Raw genomic sequence first — 19,148 nt, 5'->3', positions numbered from 1 at the left:
AATAGATTTTATTCTTTGATTAAGTCTTCATAGAGGCTAAGATGTTTTCGGTAATTTGTGCAAAGACTTGTGTTCACGTTTTCTATGTTGCTGTAATTTTGTGCTACTAAATCATCATAGTCAACTAAATACTGAAATGAAAAGAGAGAGAATTTCCCTGTAACGACACTCTCCCTTCCCCCCTGCCCCTCAAATCCTCGAGATTTCTTGTATGGCAACCAAAATTCACTGTAAGAAATAAATATAATATTGCACTAGTGCTGTGTGGGTCTCGGTCCTTCCGGTGGGGGTCGGCCGTCGCACCTGAGCGGCGCAGGTGGTCGCCGTCGTCGGGACAAGCTGGTTAAATCCCAGAATCAAGCCAAAGGACTTTTCCTCCTGATGCAGGGGAAACTGTTCCCAAATTTCATCTCTTAATTTTTTTTTTATAAATACACTTTTAGTTCTGTAAGGCCTCGTCTAAAGGCAAAGTTTAAATGATTGATTTCTGTTAATAATAATAGATTATAATGAAATGCTGTAAAGAGCTCAATGCCAACAGCTCTACTGGGACGATTTACTCTGAAGAAAGTCGTTCCAATATGAATGTGCAGTGAGCGAAACCTAAAATGACACATTGGCCATAGGTTGCATCAGGCTGGAGTTAGAAATCTGACAAAGCCTGAACAAATAAAGACAAAACCACCTGAATGAATGGACACCAGTAGGACTCTGCTCATAGGGAAAACGTCCCCATACATCTCGGTGAGCTGACCCTTTCAAATGTTTGGGTTCTGCTGTATCAGCTGGGGAAACTTCCCCCCCAGGCCTCCACCCGACTGAGCACGTCTTCGGACGGACTTGATGTAGGTCCCGCCGGGCGCAAGGTGACGGGAGTCGTCGGACAGACCGACACCTCTCCTCCTTTCTGCAGCGCTTCATCTGGGACCCTGCGCATCACGAAACCTGCTGAGTACGTCCGATCCCGCTCAGGGGACGCTTCGCCTGAAGAGTCGGCTCCGAAGCCACAGAGATGCTCTGGTGCGTTTGACGCCCCTCTTACGGCCCGACGGCGGGGAGGCTGCGGGCTTTTCGCGAGCGCGGATCAACATCCGTACGGATCGGGCTTCGCAGCCCGAGAAGGGAAGCGGGCGAGAGCCCGACTCGCCCGGACTGTGAGACGGGTACTTTACGGTGGCGACGGGCAGTTTCCTCCGTAGCAATTCCCCCCCCCCACGTTTCCCACAGAGATCTTCCGTGAATGTGTTCATTGTACGAGTAGGGAAGTAAATGTAGTGGAGTAAGAAGCTAAAGATCTTCCACTCAACTGTGGAACATGGGACGTGTTATGAGTTACAGCGGCAGTTTTTAACGTGTCACTGTAGCGCCCTCCTCTGACCGAGTAGTGGAATCACATTTGTGTTCATTACTGCGACTCCTTGTGCCCATCAGTGTAATTTCTTGAGGGGAAAAAAAAACAAAAAACAAAACCATGCATGTGTCAGTGTCAGTTATCGACGAGCTCAAAAGGTTCATTTCTGACCGAGGAAATTTGAGTTTGACCATAATTTACTTGTTTCGGGAGCTAAAATTCAATCAAATGCCAGTTCTGTTGCTCAACAGCTTGAGGATGTTGAAATAATGCAGCCAAACCAACTCATCATTTACACTTTATTTATTGAAACTAAAAAAAAAAAAAAAGAACAAGCAGGTAATGATGTGACTCAAGCAAACAGAGGTACAGATAAAAATAATGCATTTGAAAAGGTCACTTCTTATTATAAAACCCCAAAGATGAATTCAATGAAAGCCATTGCACACACGCACGCGCACACGCACGCACACACACACACACACACACACACACACACACACACGCCTGTTTAAGCTACACCACTATGATCCACAGACGACGAGTCTGTTAGAAATAATTAGTGTCTGGAGAATACACCAAAGCCTCTTCCCTCAACGACAGCCCGATTCATTTCTGCACCCGTTTTAAAAAGGTCACTCGCTCCCGAGGCCGGCAGACACCGTCCGTTCGCGATGCGGGACGTCGCCTCGTGCTCCAGAGCCGCCGCCGTCGTCGCCACGCCTCGCGGGGTGCACCTCGACACATTACGACGCAACAAAATACACGAGTCTCGTCCACAACCAAAGAACAACACAGGGACAGGGAACAAAAATATGCTTCAAATCTATTATTTCCCAAAGCATCATAACTCTTGATCTCTCTGTACATGATCCTAAGCATGGTTTCAGTAATTCATCTGTATAATGTATGAGGAGGAGTAAAATACTATGCGCTTTAGTGTTTTTGTTTCGCTTGTAATTCGCCAGAGTAAAGGTGGAGTCTTTGACACGATCGGCCCCCGTGAGTCTGCAGAACAGCTGAAACATCGGTAGAGGAGGAAGCCTCCTGGTCATTTATAAATCAACCCTGCGACTGATGCGGGCGTTCAGAAAAAAGGAGTGTGTGTCCGTACGACGCCGAGCTCCGAACGTTTCCCATCAGGAATCGACAAGCGTGGCTTCGGTCTGGAGGGGAATTTTAACTCCCGTGCAACACAGCAAACTGTACACAGACAGACCGAGAAGCAGAGGGGGGTTTCAGCTTTTTGGTCCACAGTCAATGCACCGGACAGTATATAGCCATCAATATACATAATAATCCGAAGTGGAGGATTCCTCACTTTAAACAGCTCCTGATTACGGAGGTTGAGCTACTAGACCGCGAGCACCCTGAGCCTCGTGCACAAGCTCATTTCTGTCGTTACTCTGATCTTTGGTGAGACGCAAATTCCTCTCTAACGCGTGAAGAATCAACAACACCTGAACTCTAATACGGTATGTGGGGGGGGGGATACTTAAAGCTGCTAAATGCATCTGCCGGCTGTGAGGCGGGAGGTAAATTGTGAAGTTCTCTCGGGCCCCGAAGAAGCCGACAGTCGACAGCCCGAGTTGCATCCTGTAGCTTTAACTATTCCACAGCGGAGGTGCAGAGCAAAGCCTTGTGCCTTCTTTAAGCCCAGATAATGAGTTCTATATGTTGTCTTAGTATTGAGTCATTCTAGGATAACTCTTCCTCCCTGTCTACCGCTGCACAGGGAGAAACAAAGTGATGTGGAAATGGAAAGGGGGGGGGGCAAAAGAAAGCCAGATAGGAACCTGAGGATGTCTCAGACGGTGTGGAAGCACTAAGATGAGGTGAAGAGAGAAAAGACCCAAGTTGTGAAAAAGGAAAGGGGATGTGAAACTGTCTCCTTCCTCTTTTTTTTTTGCACAAGAACAGGGAGACTGGTCATCTTGGCGGGCGGGGGGGACGGGGGCAGACGTCATCATTGCCGAACCTCCACGTAGTTGGCCGGGAAGAGGCCGTAGGCGCCTCTGCACACGCCTCGCCACCAGCCCTCGTCGATCATCTCGATGTTGGTGATGATGTCGTCGGGGTCGAAGGAGATCTCGTCGTCGCCGGCTGAAAGGGGAAGAGGCAGATTAGTGACGAGGGCGGCTGCTCTGGATTTCTGAAGCCCTGAAACCATTTATCGATTAGTCAAACGGCAGAAAAGTCGGCCACAAGTTTGATAATCGATTATCCGTTTGTTATTTATCAAGAGATTTGTTTATCAAGGATTTGTTTTTCTTCTTTTTACTGTCGGTCTGCCGAAACCACATCTGGATGTGTCAGTTGGCACCTAATCACTACTTGCATCCCTATCTGATATTTTACGGACCGACTAATGAATCAGCCGCTAAACCGATAACGAAAACCTTAGCTTTAGCTGAGCCTTAGCTGCAGCACTAGATACCGGTAGGCTTCACCGCCACTGATCTGTGTGCAGTTGTCGGAGAACCACGAGAGCCATTTCTCCACCAAGCACTCCATCTAGAGCCGGACGTGGGACAGATGAGGCCGCCTTCACCCGTCTGTTAAAGGGAAGCGGGGAGCGAGACCAGGTTAGATATTCATTTATTCACTGGTTAGGCTGTGACTGTGGTCGTACGAGGGTTTCTAACCTCTTCGGTCCAGGCCGCACCACAAGGGGAAAAATTGTTTCCATGGGCTGATCTGGTGAGAGAAGATTCTCCTCAACAGCCTAAACCCGGCTCTCTCCCTGTGTTTCATAGTTTATTACACCGATTTTAATTTCTTGGTGCGTGACAGATCGTAGAATCTCTCTCTCGCTGCCCGTTTTACCTTGTGCTGCTCTGGTCTGATCGCTCTTTTGTAAAAGCGGCCATCAGGTTAACGTAAAGAGGTGCAAGCGTGAAAGGGGCTCCTGTTAGAACTCGGTCAGACCAGAAAGTGGCACGGTCAAAGTAACCTGCCTGTGCTTGAGAACAGGTTTTGCTAGAAGCTTGGTGATGTAGTGACTCATTTGCAGATCGTGCAGTAGAAGCCAGGAAAGGTGTCGATGGCTCCTCGCGTTCTGCGGATTTTTTCAATTTTGGACAGTCGGGCTCTCCATCAAAGGTCAGCCCCGCTTGGATGGTTTTCAGCTGGTCAACAGCACAAACGTCAGCAAAGCTCACACGCTACACGACAGCGATCCTTTCTTGCTCGGCTTCCGGGAGCGGATTCAACGATCCCGGTGATCTGACACCAGCTTCAGTTGAAATCATCGTCAGTTAGAAATGCTGCTGCCACCGAGCTGCTACTCCGTTCGCCACTTTCGGACTCACCTGCTTGGTAGTCGTACAGGGCCACCGCTGTCACCCCGAGGTCCTCGCCGTACTCGTACTCCTGGCCGTCTGTAAGAGAGCAAACGTCTGTTACTCTGGGTACAGAGACCGAGGACCTAGTGTGGTAGACGCTACAGAGAACATATATACTAAGACATTTACCCCCATGGGCAACTGGCTCGCTCAATTCTCAGAGACTCAATTTTACTGTTGGTTTTTTTTTCTTCAGGTGTTCCTCTTAAATCTCGTGTTTTGTATTTTGTTACTTGGAATATTTATGCTGCCTTTTATGCTTGTGTGTTGTACGGGAACGTGCGTTTCAGTGAACTGTCGGATGGAACAAAAATAAAAGTTGTATTCTCCTCTAAAGGCTGACAGTCAGACTTTTCATGGCTCTATTTTCAAAACATGTTGCATCTCAGACCTAATGGGAGTTGCAGTAGTGTAGCCCAAAATGGTTAATTGATTGACAGACAATTGGAACCAACTTTGATGAGCGATTAGTCTCAATAAGCCATTTATCAAGCGCAAGTGCCAAACGTTCGCCCGTTGGCCTAAACCAACCAGGCATAAAAGTGAGACCACAAATGAAACGAGCGCTTCACCTCCTGCTGCCGTCTCCTCGGGGGCCTGGTAGAGATCCTCCTGCTGCGTGTACTGGTTCTGCGGCTCTGCCTCATACAGCTGCTCTCCGTTCTCCTCAGCGGCGTCACGGGACACTTCTTCTGCGCTCTAACAAGGCAGACGCGGTCGGTCACGCGTTGGAAAGTTGTACGTTTTTGAAAACAGGTTAAGTGAGAGCTCCCCCCCTGCAAAGAGCACTGCTACAGGCCATAAAATACTTCATCTTTCACGTTTGCCAGTTTGTAGCTTCAGTGTATTACAAGCCCACTTCCACCATTGCCAATTCCCACGTAATTGTAAGCATGTAAATGCAGCCATTGTGCAATGTCAACCCCAACGTGTCAACTCATCCCACTGTAAAAGTAAAAACCTGAAGGCTGCAATATGCCACCGTGCCATGTTTCAAACACAGAACGAAGAACAGAAAATAAACACTGCTTTCCTGATCATGGCAGTCGAGGTAGTTTGTGTTCTCAGACTGCAAAAATCCTGCAGTGAAGATTCCTTTCATATCCACTGACACAAGAGGACTGACATGTAAAGCTGTCAGCACATTTACATAACGAGGTGCATGTCTGAAATCAGCGGTACGGTCTATTTTGAGCGCCTGCTCCTCTTTGCATAACCAGTTCACCTATGACTGCGTCTCGTCATCATTCCTGCAATATTTAAAAAAAAAAAAAAAAACCAGGTCTTTCAGAACCAAGTTCTTCGCACGTTGTAGCTTTAAGCCCGACACACAGAGATGTACTGTGAACACCACCATAACTCACGTGGTATGCCGGTGCTGGATCTGGCTGGACAGGTGGTGTCGGGCTTGGACTGGGACTGGGACTTGCAGCAGGGGCTGGAGACGGGGCCTTGGGCGTCTCTTCGATTTTACGGCGCGCCTCCTCCTGCTCCTGCTTCTCCTTGGCCTGTCGACGCGCTCGCTCCTCCTCGGCCCTCTTCCTGTCCTCCTCCTCCTTCTGCTTGGCGATGTTCTCGAAGCGGGCCTTGATGCTTCCCGTGCTGCTGCCAGCTGAGCGGTGGAGAATTGGAAAAGGAAGAAAATGATCTGACGATGAGTTCGGAAGTCGTCAAAAGGTTCCGACTCAAAGTACAGCTGACGTTGATGAATGCTCACCAGCCTCCACGGGTTTGGTTTTCTGGTAGGACGAGCTGGGCTTCTCCACATCCTCAAACGTCCCCGCGCTCTGTCCACCGGAGAGGTAAAAGGTATGAGACGGCGCCCGGTATGCACAACTACACACACACTCTCACTCACTCACACACACACCCTCCTTACCTTATCCATCCGATCATTCTGGACACCAAATTTCCCTCCAAACCCTTTAGAATAATCTGGTAACAAAGAGGAGATAAGTAAAGGTCATTTTCGGTTTTACTTTAATGATTCAACCACAGTCGGCACCATCAGAACTTGTTCTCCAGAGCAGACCTAAAACAAGCACCAACTGGCGTTACGGATTTAATTTAGACTCTTCATCACACTTCACAATCACAAACAATTGAAAAGCATCAAGCAGGAGCTCGGTATGAAAGCCATGTCTGGTCTGCAAAAGTTCTGATGAAGTAGACTGTGGCTGGTTTCACAGGACTGATACGCAGGAGAACTGCAGGAATCAAAGGACAGGCTGATGAGCTCATGCAAACCTGTAGAGAGGAGGAACGAAAATAAATAAATGGATGAAAACAAACTTAGTGCCGACAGTGAGAGCAGAAGGACTGACGGGAGGATCTTAACGTAAGCCAGACGCGATTGGGGTCAAGCAGCCATCTCGGCTCGGTCTCCGCGGTGAAGATCAGCCGTGTCTCCGTGGGGTCGCGGCAGGAGGCCTCGGTACAGTGCACTCCGGCCACATGACATCATGCACAAAACGATGCACAAGCAAACAAACAGCATCACAGCAGTGCTCGAGGCAGCAGGGGTGGTGACATTAGGCTACCGGCGTCTGGAAACTCGTGTCATTTGTAATGTGGGGCTAGCGCCACAGGAAGACCTTCACATTTTAACACTATATCTAGCTGCTTGCTCGATTGGTAGGATATTTATGTAAAATAAAACTCAAGGCTGTTTGTGGTGGGGCATGGGTAGGCACAAACACGGTTCATTCAAGTACAGCGCAGGTGAAAAAATGAAAATGACCAAAAAATAAAAATAAAAATGCCAAGGACTTGGGAGAGACCTTCCACACCTGAGCAGCACAGACCTGACACAAACTGGCAAACTTTAATAGGACTATACAAATATTCAGCTTCTCGATTGACAAAAAACGGATCTGATATAAACAAAACAGGCCTGATTTATTTCAGATTAAATCTCCAAAATATATAGTTGCATACAAATCGTAGCCAAGAAGAGGGTTTCGGTTTTTAGAAAACTGAAACTTTTAATGGAAAGATTAGCGAATACTTTCCTAAAACAGGTAATTTGTGTGTCTTTTTTTTTTTTTTATGTCTTCAGCAGGAACCAATGCGCTTGGGGCTGAGAGCCACAGACAGGGTACGGAAGTATCGAGAGACTAACACATTACTGGTTTCGGCGTTTTCATGGGATTTGCCGACAACAAGGAAAGTGTCGATTACACCGGCCTTTTCTTTTAGGATCGTCTGCGTTGTTCACGTCAATCAGTTGGTGCTGCAGAGGCGGGAGGTGTGCAACAGTGCAGGGGTGAGGGGCTGTGGGTCGTGGGGGTTATCTGACAGAAGAGGTGTGTCCGTCACTTAGAAGAAAACAGCTGTTACTGAGAAGGAGGAGGAGGAGGAGGAGGAGGACGGTGCCAGGGAAGGAGTATTAAGCTAAGAGGAAGGATTTCTTCCAGGAAAGGGTTGGTGAGGATCAGGAGGGATCGGGTTTTTGAAATGGGAGGTGGGGTTGGGTGTTGTGCTCGGGAGAGTATCTGTGCCTTTCTGGGACTCGTGCTTGGCCAGGCCCTCCTTGTGTTCATAGCCCAGGGCACACTGGTCCTGCCTCTCCACCTCTACCCCATACCGCCCTCCAAACCCACGCTTATAGTCTGCAACACAACACACACACACACACACACACACACACGAGAGACACCAACACACATTACAAACAAACACCCGTATATTAAAAGACAAACATGTAGAGACAATGATACACCTGACAGGCCTTTAAGGACTCAGAAACACACATGCTTAGTGATATGAAACAGGTACGTTATGGTCTTAATGCGGAAATGCAAGGGAAGACCTGTGAGATCCTCCTTCTCTTTCACATGATGTTAGTAATAATGTCCTGTGTTCAAAATCATGGCCAAGGGCTCCTCATAAACATGATGAAGATGGGTGGTCAAAGCTCTTCTAGGAAGACGGAGCTCCTGCCTCTTCAGCTGGTCTGCCTGGCTGTGAAAACCTCTCCACACCCGTCCGGTCTCTTCTCTGTACCTGGCTTCCATTTCTGGCTGATTTCTTTAACTGAGCCCTCTCAGGACAAAAGAATGTTTGTGGCATTTGCTGACTGGGTGCTTTACAGTGGATACGTGGTCTACCGGGCTGAAAATGCCAAGTTGCACATATTTCTAGAGCATTAGCTTTCTACGTGGGGGCGAGAGGCCGAATCAACATGTAACTACACATCACATTGGGCTATGATCAGCTGTAAATTCCTTTTTGAAAACTAGAATCTGAACTTTGTATGATGTAGTAATCTACGGCTCATACCAAAGGAAGACCTTTACATTTTATGACTGAAACCTCACTGGTCTTTTTCTGCTTGTTTTGTAGGATATTTACGTGAAACTGTTCCCCCACTGCCATCAGCCGGACTAAAAGAAAGGCTGTTTGTGGCGGGGAATGGCTTGGCACACGCCGTGTCATTTAAACACAGTGCTGGTACCAAAAAACGAACACAGAAACAACAAAAAGGCTAAAATATGGTGGGTTGGTTGAGGCGAGAGGCTGGTCGTCGTAGTGTGTGGGGGATATACACCGGACGTAGTTTAAAAAGAAATAAAGAAATAAAGTCATTGACTACAGAAAATAAAATGTTTCATTAGCTGGTAGCACGCAAGTAGCCGCATGTGCTGGTGTGTCTAACAACAAGTGAAGGGGAGTAGCTCTTATCTGCCCCGGCCAAAGTTCCTATCTCAGTCTCAGTCTCCCTCATGTTGCCACGTCTCTCAAAAAGGACAATGCCTCTGACGCCGCCAGCAGCAGAAGTGTGACTGCAGAGAGACGAGTCTGTCAAGTGAATCGGGGCATTTTTAACCTCTGGTCAATTCCTGCAATTCCTGCAGCCTTGACTCTCAGGATTCTGAGCTGAGGATCAACGAAGGCCCAACTGTTTGACCTTCTGAAAGAGACTTTTTCACAGCCTTTACACTGTCGACAGTTTTCATTTAGAAAAGAATAAAAGGGCTTTTACTTCTGACCATAACCTTTTCTTTTTTAAATACTGCTCTTATTCTTATTTGCTCTGTGTGAGAGCATTAGCAACAGCTCTGACATGCAAATATAAATCCGAGCTCTGGTTCCACTTCCTCTCTCTGAGCCTTTTCTAAAACCGCAGACTGAGGAAGTTTGTCAACCTTTGAAAGACCACATCCAAAGCCACAATCAAACCACATCAGAGCTGGAGTGTACGGCTGAGAAGAAAGAAAAGGTTTTACAGGGAAAACACATTGTGTGCTGAACTCAAAGCAGACCGAGGTTTGGTGGAACTTCTCCCCGTTCAGACTTCTAAAAGTCAAATGGAGGATTTGATGTGCAACAATTTAAACAAGAGAAACATGTGGTTATCAGTTTTTCTTCCTTATGCAGAAAACAGAGACATTTGTTGTAAGATTTTCTGATCACGTTCTTTAAAAAAATGCCCCTCATACATTTATATTTCATCTTCATCCATCATTTGTGGTAGATTCTAACATCCACAAGCCACTTCTTATACATTTCTCACTAAACCTGCTATATTTACGCTGGAACAAAGACTGGTTTCCCGGCCCCGCATCAAGTAGAACATAAGAACCGACAAACTGCAGCTGAGGATGTTTAGTGTTTGGAAGCTGGTTGTGAGCATAAAAACACCAAAACATCAGCACTGGCTCATCAGTTAACTGCTATCTGTAATGACTTTAAATTTAGTCTGCCTTTTCTGTATACCTGAACACTTACGGGTACCATGTTTATTTGGGTGCAGAATTCCCAGGACCAAAACCATTGATAGGTTCCTGTACCTGGTCCGGCCCTACAGAAACCCACAGAAACCAAATCAGATCCAGTACCTTTCTGAGACTCGTGGAGCTGCAGTTTCTCCTGGTGGTCCCATCCCAGTGCCGATTTATCCTGTCTGTCCGTCTGCACGCCGAACTTGCCCCCAAAGCCCTTCACATAGTCTGAGGAAACACATGGGATACACGAAGAGAAGACGGCATTAACGCCCAACGTTAGTGACTCGTTTACAGTGCAAGTGTAAATTTCCTGGTAATTCTGTTAAGGAAGTAGCTAGATATAAAGTAACTTGATACCCGACATATCAAGGGACTTTATCAGTATCATTTTATTTGCCATAAAACAGTCCCGTTCACTGATTTGCAACATTGCCCGCAACCTCAGATATTTACTAGCTTCCTCAGCTGTAGCTGCGTAACTAAACCTCACCTCACAGTATCAATCAGCGTGTTTCCAAGCCCCAACTCGAAGCAAACCTTTCAGATTTTTGCAGAATTGTCAATATACTGAAATGCCACCCAATTTAACGTTTTGACAGTTCAACACCTGGTCCTGAAGGGGGACTTAGCGCCGATGCCTGCGGAGGACAGATTGTCCAAATGGTAAAACAAACAGCCACTCAGCTGAACACGGTAATAAACGTCTACGCTAGTTTCTCAGGCTGTTTTAACACAGGTGTAATAAAATTGCCGGCCCCGTTATCAGAGCGCGACATCCAGTTATCACAGCTCGCCTGTGTTTGCATAGGCAGCAAACACAGCCCCGTGCATTCTGGGAAATTCCTGAGGTCACCTACGCCTTCGACGACAGCCTATAGTTACAGGTTTCTATGAGTCCAGACAAGTCCGGACCGGCAGAGGGTGGGACTCATTCAGGCCGGCTGGACACACAAACCACAGCACATCTGTGATCAGAACGACCTGCAGGTAAAAATCCTGATCCGTTAAAAAACAAACCACTGACAATTTAATGGTTGGTAGGTTGTTTTTCAATCAGTTATGCAAATATGTTTATCTGAATAAACATACAGAATATTTGACTAATAAATAGTCACTAGGTAGGAATATTATTGTTATTATTTATTTTTATTATTTAATATGACAACAGAGGGTCAACTAGTTGAAATGGAAATCACTACACATAAAACACATTAAGAATATACTGGTAGTAACTTTGCTGTATTTTCTCGTTAAATGTACTTTATTATTTGTATGTACTTTTTACCAAACTCTCAGAGCCTCCCATCTGACATCAGGTCTGATGAAGCTACTGCAACAGAATCAGCTGTCACGTACTGAGAATGAATTACGGGTTTTAATGAAACTGTGCGTCATGACACCAACCTTTCTGCGACTCGTGCCTCTCTGTTTTGCCCTGGTACTCGAAGCCCACGGCGCTTTTGTCCACCTTGTCGGTCTCCACGCCGAACTTGCCTCCAAAGCCCTTGGTGTAATCTGCCGACGGGCAGAAGCAGAGGAGGGGAGAGAAAAATCCAGAGTTAAGACAAGAAGAAGTGGAGCAGAGTTAACTCATGGCACACAAGACCTTCACCGGCAAAGCTGAGTGTTTACGTGATTATGTTTCTCCGCATGCATCTTCTCTGTTGGCATAAAATGAAAACTGACTTTGGTGTAAGTCGACAATAATTTTTCCTAAGATGCTTCTCTTGTGTGTGTATTCTGACTCAGTACAGCTGATCTAAGGTACCACGGTGACACGTTTTTAGTCTCTTTCTGTCAAGGACTAGATTTTACATCTATCAAATAAACTAATCTGCCATTTTAAGAGGACAAAGACTAAGTGAGCTGGAGGAAAACTGATACCTTTACAACAGCGGGGATGTTTAAAAAAATTCAAAAAAGACTAATAATAATAATGATAATAATAAAAATTAACATATCCCACTTCCCCAGAAAAACTGCCCAAGCCATAAACCGCCTACAGACTAGAAGGCGCTGGCAAATCTGTGCTGATTACCTGAAATCTGAGATGAGGAGGGAGCAGGAACACATTAAAGGAGAGAACATTTCAGAATGGAAATGGCCACCAACGTCCAAAAAGACTCCCACGTACTTAAAGTCCTCTGAGGCAGACGTATTCTGTGTGTGCGCCATTTCTTAGGATCGTTTTAGCAGGAATGTATTATTTTACACTGGGGAAAGCAAAGTCCACTTCATACATGTAACCGAGAGGGCTGAAATAAAAATAAAGCCATTGTTTGCAAGCTTATGTAGGCAGACAAAGGCTGCAGAATGAAGGAAAAGGAAGAAATGCAACATGACATGATCAGGACGTGTCAGGACCTGCATGGAGCTGCGCTCACTGGCTCAGGCCATGTTGTTTGTGTGTGTGTGTGTGTGTGTGTGTTAGTGTGTATCTGTTCACCACATTTTCTCCATATCTCTCCGGGTTAATGCGAATGCCGCATGGCAGGAAATCTAGACAAACCTTTCTGGGACTCGTGTTTCTCGGTTTTGCCCTGGTAATCGAAGCCCACTGCGCTCTGGTCGACACGATCTGCCTGCACTCCGTATCGCCCCCCAAACCCAGTGGTGTAGTCTACACAGCAAAGCGGGGGGGCAAGGGTCAAAGGTCAGGGTGAAGCAGCATGGTAGCAGTGGTCTTGGAGCAGCCCAATTCCAAATTCCCCATCAACACTTACTGGCATGAGCCAGAGCTAAGACAGAATCAAAACACTGAAAACATATTCACCGCTCTCATTATCACAGTAAACATCATCCGGCTTTTTAAATCCAGCTACTTTAAGGAGATACACTTAGACTTTGCATTGTCCTGCTGTTGGTGCACAAGAAAGAGATCTGCACTGTTGTTAAACAGTGACGCCGCCGAGGAACCATTGGAATTGGGCAAATGTTCTGCACTTGTATGCGAGGTACTTTGGAGGGGATGACTGCAACGCAGAGGTGGTGATAGTGTGGGGTCATGAGAATGCAGCCTCAAAATACTAAAAGCCAAGAAGCCAGAGCGGACACCCAGAGTTCTGGGGTCACTGTTTGGACTATATACAGTGCAGTCCGTGCGTATCATGAGTAGTTTGGTTTTGCCTCCCCTCCAGCACACTGGACATCAAATGTTACATCGACTATGGGGTTCAGAAGTGTTTTAAATTCAGATCTAATCTGAAAGGGTTTAATTCTATACTTGATAAACTGTGTAGAAGCCATGGCTCCATTTACATCCTCCCCCGAGGGGTAAAAACGAGTCTACACTGCCAACCCAATATGGGGTTGGGTCTAACGCCTTTAAAGCTGAAAGTTACCACTTCAACCCTGTTTCGATTCAAATCCAATGTGCTGGAGAACAGATCAAAACAAAACTGTAAACCTGCCGCTGTCGTAACACTTACACACTGTGCTGTGACTTGTAATATGCCAGCAAAACAAACACAGAACAGGCCGTTTTAGCACGTTTTCCACACGTGGGTGGTCTGTACAGTAGGATCCTGGCAGAGCAGAGATCAAGCGGCGTCCGATCAGCACAACAGGAGCAAAGGTGGTACAGCTGGCCACCGGCCGAGTGCTCATCAAACTGTTTGTGGCCGGTCAATGTGTCTCCTCTAGGCAATTTGGAAAAGCTTACGCTGTTAACAAAAGCTGGTAGGCTGCTGAATGAGGTAACAGACAGGTGGTGAATTCAGAAATGTATGGGTCCACTGAATAAGGAAGTCAGTTCCATGCCCCAGATACAGCTGCATAGTACTGGAATTTATTCAGAGAGGTCTGCCGAACTAAACTACCCAACAACTTGCGACATCACCTTTCTGCGAAGCATGTTTCTCCGTCTTCCCGGCATACTCGAACCCGACTGCAGACTGGAACGAGAGAGGAGGAAGCAACACAGTTATTCAACCAATTCCCCCTCACGGCCATGACCAATCACAATTAGACGCACTAGGCGAGTTTGAAATACACAACGTCAGAAAAGTTAAAAATACGAGTTTTTATGTTTGATCCACTGCAGAACAAATTAGACTTTTAAAGCCTTTCAGGTGGTTATACTTCTAGCCGAGTGTTCACCAACATGGTGGAGCATAACACTGCAATAACTCTTCATTTAAAATCGAAATGTGGGCTTTGGACAGAGGCACTCAGGTACAGTAGAGCAGATCATTTTTGCAAGAAACTGTCAATTCACTGTTGCTTTAATCCAACAAACTAATACTACGATGGTTTTTAACATTTTCTGGAACAGACTCAGGCGGACATTTTATGCATCAACAAAAATCACCAAAAAGCATGTGTGTGTGAGATCGAGGACACGCTGTTGGCACTGTTAGGTCACGGAAAGCCACAGCAAATACCTGGTCGACGCGGTCAGCTTGCACTCCAAACTTGCCTCCGAAGCCCTTGGACGTATCCGTCTGGGAGCAGTGCTTGGACAACTTGCTTTGGTAGTCATGACCCACGGCGGACTGTCAAGAGGCGCACAGAAAAAGAGTCAGGGTTTCGGAGAGTGTTTGTTCTGTTTGAATGTTTATTTAGAGGGTAAGAAAGGGCATAAGGGAACATCTGAGCATGGAGGAATCATGAAACGAGCTGTTCAGCCAGAAACGCAGCCAGAGGTTTGAAGTGGCAACATCTGACTCATCACAGATGCACACACACACAGTGTGTTGTAAACAGTGCTCGGTCATCACATTCACGCTGCGGTGACCACACAGCCCAGAGACAGAAAGGTGTGGATGGACAGAGCTGCTTGCCAGGGAAAGATTATGGTGTGTGAAATGGCCACACTGACTCAGCCTGTTCGCACACACACAAACACACACACACACACACACACACACACACACGAACATTGGAGAAACTGCTACAGGGGCTCAGCGGACTCTGAGGTCATTTAGATGTGTGAAAATGTTGGCTTTTCAGATTTTCAATGACAGCTCTCTTAGAAAATGGGAGATTCTTTAGTAACGCAAACCAGGACGTAGTGAGCTGGATTATAGTTGGCTTCAGCTACAATCAATCAATCAATCAAATCAATCGCAAAACTAGTTTTATCGCTCAAAAACCAGTGCAGGAAACACAACCAGCAGCGAGCGATATTATCCCTCCATCCATCCACCTATTTTCAACTCTCTACAAAACGCCACTGGTCGAGAGAAGGAGTGACGTCAACGATGGGGCCTACAGCCCCAGATCAGTTACTACATGGACCTCCAGGTGATACTGTTTGGTCATCTTCAACAGTGCTTTCCTTCATCCACACTTCACCAGGCAACACAGCAGTAAATCTGGGGAACAGCTCTTTGAGAAGGCCAAATATGGGTTGTGAAAGCAACAAAAAAGACAGACTGTTCTAGCTTCATCTAATAGTTCATCTGCGACTCTCGTTATGCGTCTTACCTTGTCCATGCGGTCCTGCTGCACTCCGAACTTCCCTCCGTACCCATGCGAGGCCTTGGGCATGGTCTCCAGCTCCTTCTGCTTCAGGCTGGTGTGCTCCGTCGACACCGTCTCGCGCAGCCGGTTGATACTGTGCCAAGGGGAGGACAGAGTGAGGAGACACGTTTCGAAAAACGCATTTCATAGCAATGAAAAAATGGCTGGCTTCCTCACTCTATGTGCTCCTGATGTCCCGAGCCGGCCACCGTCTTGGCCCCCCAGCGCTGCTCCTTCTCCGATACGTCGTTCTAGAAGTCCAGGTAAAAACGAAAAGGAGGTTAATGTCAGGGGGCAAGAAACGGCGATGAGGAGAGTGAACGACGTAGCAGGAGTTTACAAGTGGAGCGAGGAGAAGTAAAGGGGAACTGGAGCAAGGGGGAGGTGAGCACGGGTACCTCAAAGTCGGGGTCAGTCTCCCAGTCGTCCCCTCCGTCATCCACAGCCACCTTGACTGACTGTCCTGCTGCTGCTTTCCACATCTTTAGTGAGCCTCTGCCACACAAACTGAAACACAAGGAAAAAAAAAGTTATTTGAGATGAATGACTTTTCACAGGTAGACAGACCGAAGCGTATGAGAGGTTCAGCAGTAGAGCCGGCGTGTAGACTGTTAAGTGCAATTTTTCTGTCCCAAAGGTAGAGATTTTCCTCAAGCCTGTCTTCACACAACACTCACATACAGCGCTAGAAAAATTAGATGCAGAGAATTATCACGTAAGTGATTAATTCATCAATTAAAAACTACCTCCATTCTCCAGTTCCAGCTTCGTACGGCTTCTCTCTTTTCTCGTACCGTTGTAAATTTCACACCTTTGGGTCTGTACGACTGCAACGGACATTTTTCACCATTTTCTGACACGTTATAGACTAAATGATCAAATCGATGAAAGAGTCGGCATATTAAAATCGATCGTGAAACTGACTGTCACTTGCCTCCGTACTCTCGTGCCCTACTACGCTGAAAGAGTTACCAAACTGTCCAAACTGCCCCTGAAGAGATCCCTTCATAATCCAATATGAAAGACGGGGGAACACAATCCACGCTCTTCATTCTCTGCATAAACGCGGTTTGACCTGCGTCGGCCAAATCGAGGAGCGAGTATCCTCCAAAGGTTACACAGTCTTGCTGGGACAAAAGCCCCTCTCTCTGTGATACCATCACTCCACCGCGTCTCAGGAAGGAAACACAAACGAGGAGTTTTGTACTAAAAAGGACTCCTCGGAAATGACCCGCTCGATTTGCGTAACTCGGACCGCTGAAGCTTCATATCAGCCTCGGCTGAACTCTCGAAGCCATGCTCGCAAAGGGCGAAGACTGTGGGTTTCGTCCTACGTTTCCCACATTTAGTGCTGCGACTAACAAGGCTTTTCCATGCCGTTTAAGCCGATTAATTTCTCCACTACCCGATGAATTGTTTGGGCTGCAAATTGTCAGAAAACCGACAAGAATGGCCACAGTCCCGCCTTTTAATTACTTGTTTGGTCCGACCTACAGCCCAAAACCCAAAGATATGCAATTTAAAGGCTGGAACCAGGAAAAGAATTGGCATTTTCTTTCTTTTTTCTTTGAAAAATTAATTAAAATCACTTAAAACACTTAATTATCGGGGGGGAGGGGTGTTTTTTTGGTCAGTTAACAAATTAGAAATGAATATTTAGTCTAAGAATAATTGATTAAGCTGCTAAACACTTCAGCTCCACTTACACTGGAGTCACGCAAGCAGTGGATTTCTTCATGGACAACATGGACAGTGGTCAACCACAGGTCAGTGTGCGTAAAGACAAACTTGGAAAAAATCTGAACCGCCTGCGAGGAAGATGCTGAATCGCACCGAGATGCTGAGGAGCTAGAAGACCAAGAAGTGTGCCGGGTCGATCTCCAGTGATCTGGCATCTAAACTGGGACAAGAGCTCTCTGTGCTAATCCCGATTCCTGACTCGGCACAATGCGGGCAATCAGCATCTGCGTTCAATCAAGAGGCTGCGGGAGACGTGGCTCGGTTCCCCTCGGGAGAAGGAACCGAGCAAAAAAAAAAAAAAAGTCTCCAGACCAGGAAGCAGCAGCAGCAGCAGCAGCCGACGCCGCCTGGCAAGTCCCAACTTTCTCCGTGCGGTGGTTACATGACAGGAGTCGTCTCCCGCAACGCAACCACACCCAGCTGCTGCTCCCGTCCGAACCCCCCAAATAGTGCACCTTTTTGTCTGACCAGGCCCGAGGAGGACCAGTACGCCTAGATGAAGCCCGAGAGGCGTCAATAAAGTCTGGATAACAGGGAGCAGCTGGCACGCTCGAGTAATCCCGACGGATTCACCTTATTTCCGTGTGGGGACACAAGTTAGCTCGTAGCTAGCGTCGCCGTCGGGTCGGGTCCGTTTCGGTCAAAGTAGGTCAGGCCACATATGTCAGGACTAGCAGCTTCAGACATGTCGACACGTTTTTGCCGAATGAAAACACGGTTATAACTCAACATCCCTGCGGGGTTTTCTGCAGTCCACCGACACAGCTGCCGGAGAACCGCGGCGTTTTAGGCTCTAATCATCGGACAGGCTCCGGGGACGGGAGGGACACCCCGTTACCGGCCCTGTCCACACCGGAGGACTCAACGTTAAGTGACCGGCGGCGGTGCACTGCGTTTTATTTGGCTTTAAAACGGGAACGGTGGTGGCTTCTGGCATTTCCTGCTCCAGTTTTCCCGTTAGCTAGCCGGCTAAGGGCTAACATGCCTTCTGGAACGACCGACTCAGCGGGAGCCTGGTGCGGGCGTTTTGCCTCGCAGCCTCCACTCAGGTGCTAAGTACTCACCGTCTACGACAAAGGTGGCCCCGGAGTCTAAAGCGGGTTTTTCGCTTGGTCTTTTGAAAGTCGGCCCGGTGGCTGAAGTCCGCTCCCGGCTCGGGCTTTTGATGGAGAACCAGTTGCGTTACTGGGATCTGCTGGCTCGCTCGCTCTCTCTCACCGCGGCTCTTCCGGCTCTCCCAGTATCCCGTTCGCTGACGTCACGATTTTTTTGGTAATTTTCCGTGAAATGGAAATTTGACGACAAACTCTGTTTCTCCTCGTTGTTTTTTTTTATCTACCGAACAATTCCAGAGCGCCGACGATTAATCGATCGGATGATCGGCGGACAAATGACCGATTATTTTGATAATCGATTAATCATGCGCACGCTCCGCTGAGCCTTTGCACTTCAAGCTCCTGCCCTTCGTGAACTGTGCTATCATCAGCTTCTGTTTCTATCCCATTTATTTTTGAAACGTCGTCG

The 19,148-nt window shown here is 47.2% G+C and overlaps 1 protein-coding gene across 4 annotated transcripts; it reads right to left on the bottom strand.

Annotated features, from left to right (window-relative positions):
- Positions 1-1,689: 1,689 nt before the first annotated feature.
- On the bottom strand, positions 1,690-19,125 carry LOC120789168 (src substrate protein p85-like). Of its 4 annotated transcripts, none has more exons than XM_040125728.1 (16): positions 18,689-19,125; positions 16,283-16,391; positions 16,062-16,135; positions 15,849-15,978; positions 14,804-14,914; positions 14,260-14,314; positions 12,931-13,041; positions 11,826-11,936; positions 10,536-10,646; positions 8,196-8,306; positions 6,575-6,630; positions 6,413-6,482; positions 6,060-6,307; positions 5,268-5,394; positions 4,663-4,731; positions 1,690-3,454 (listed from the first exon to the last, which is right to left on the bottom strand). In XM_040125728.1, the coding sequence occupies exons 2-16, from the start codon at positions 16,364-16,366 to the stop codon at positions 3,318-3,320; spliced, it is 1,605 nt and encodes a 534-aa protein (XP_039981662.1). In that variant the 5' UTR covers positions 16,367-16,391; positions 18,689-19,125; the 3' UTR covers positions 1,690-3,317. The 4 variants fall into 4 exon arrangements, with proteins under 4 accessions (XP_039981662.1, XP_039981671.1, XP_039981655.1 ...); XM_040125737.1 differs by lacking the exon at positions 18,689-19,125 and adding an exon at positions 18,198-18,508; XM_040125721.1 differs by lacking the exon at positions 18,689-19,125 and adding an exon at positions 17,591-17,766.
- Between the last annotated feature and the right edge of the window lie 23 nt (positions 19,126-19,148).

Source organism: Xiphias gladius, chromosome 1 (genome assembly GCF_016859285.1).
Source record: "Xiphias gladius isolate SHS-SW01 ecotype Sanya breed wild chromosome 1, ASM1685928v1, whole genome shotgun sequence".
NCBI lineage: Eukaryota > Metazoa > Chordata > Actinopteri > Istiophoriformes > Xiphiidae > Xiphias > Xiphias gladius.
Note: the sequence above shows the minus strand (reverse complement) of the source record. Positions and strands in the feature narration are given on the sequence as shown.

Bases quoted from the DNA above. Each gene is read 5' to 3' on its own strand.
- LOC120789168 (XM_040125721.1), bottom strand. From the start codon at position 17,631: ATGTTGTCCATGAAGAAATCCACTGCTTGCGTGACTCCAGT. The intron at 16,136-16,282 runs GTACCCGTGCTC...CTGGACTTCTAG, and splicing joins AGACTGACCCCGACTTTGAG to AACGACGTATCGGAGAAGGA. The intron at 15,979-16,061 runs GTGAGGAAGCCA...CCCTTGGCACAG, and splicing joins GGACATCAGGAGCACATAGA to TATCAACCGGCTGCGCGAGA.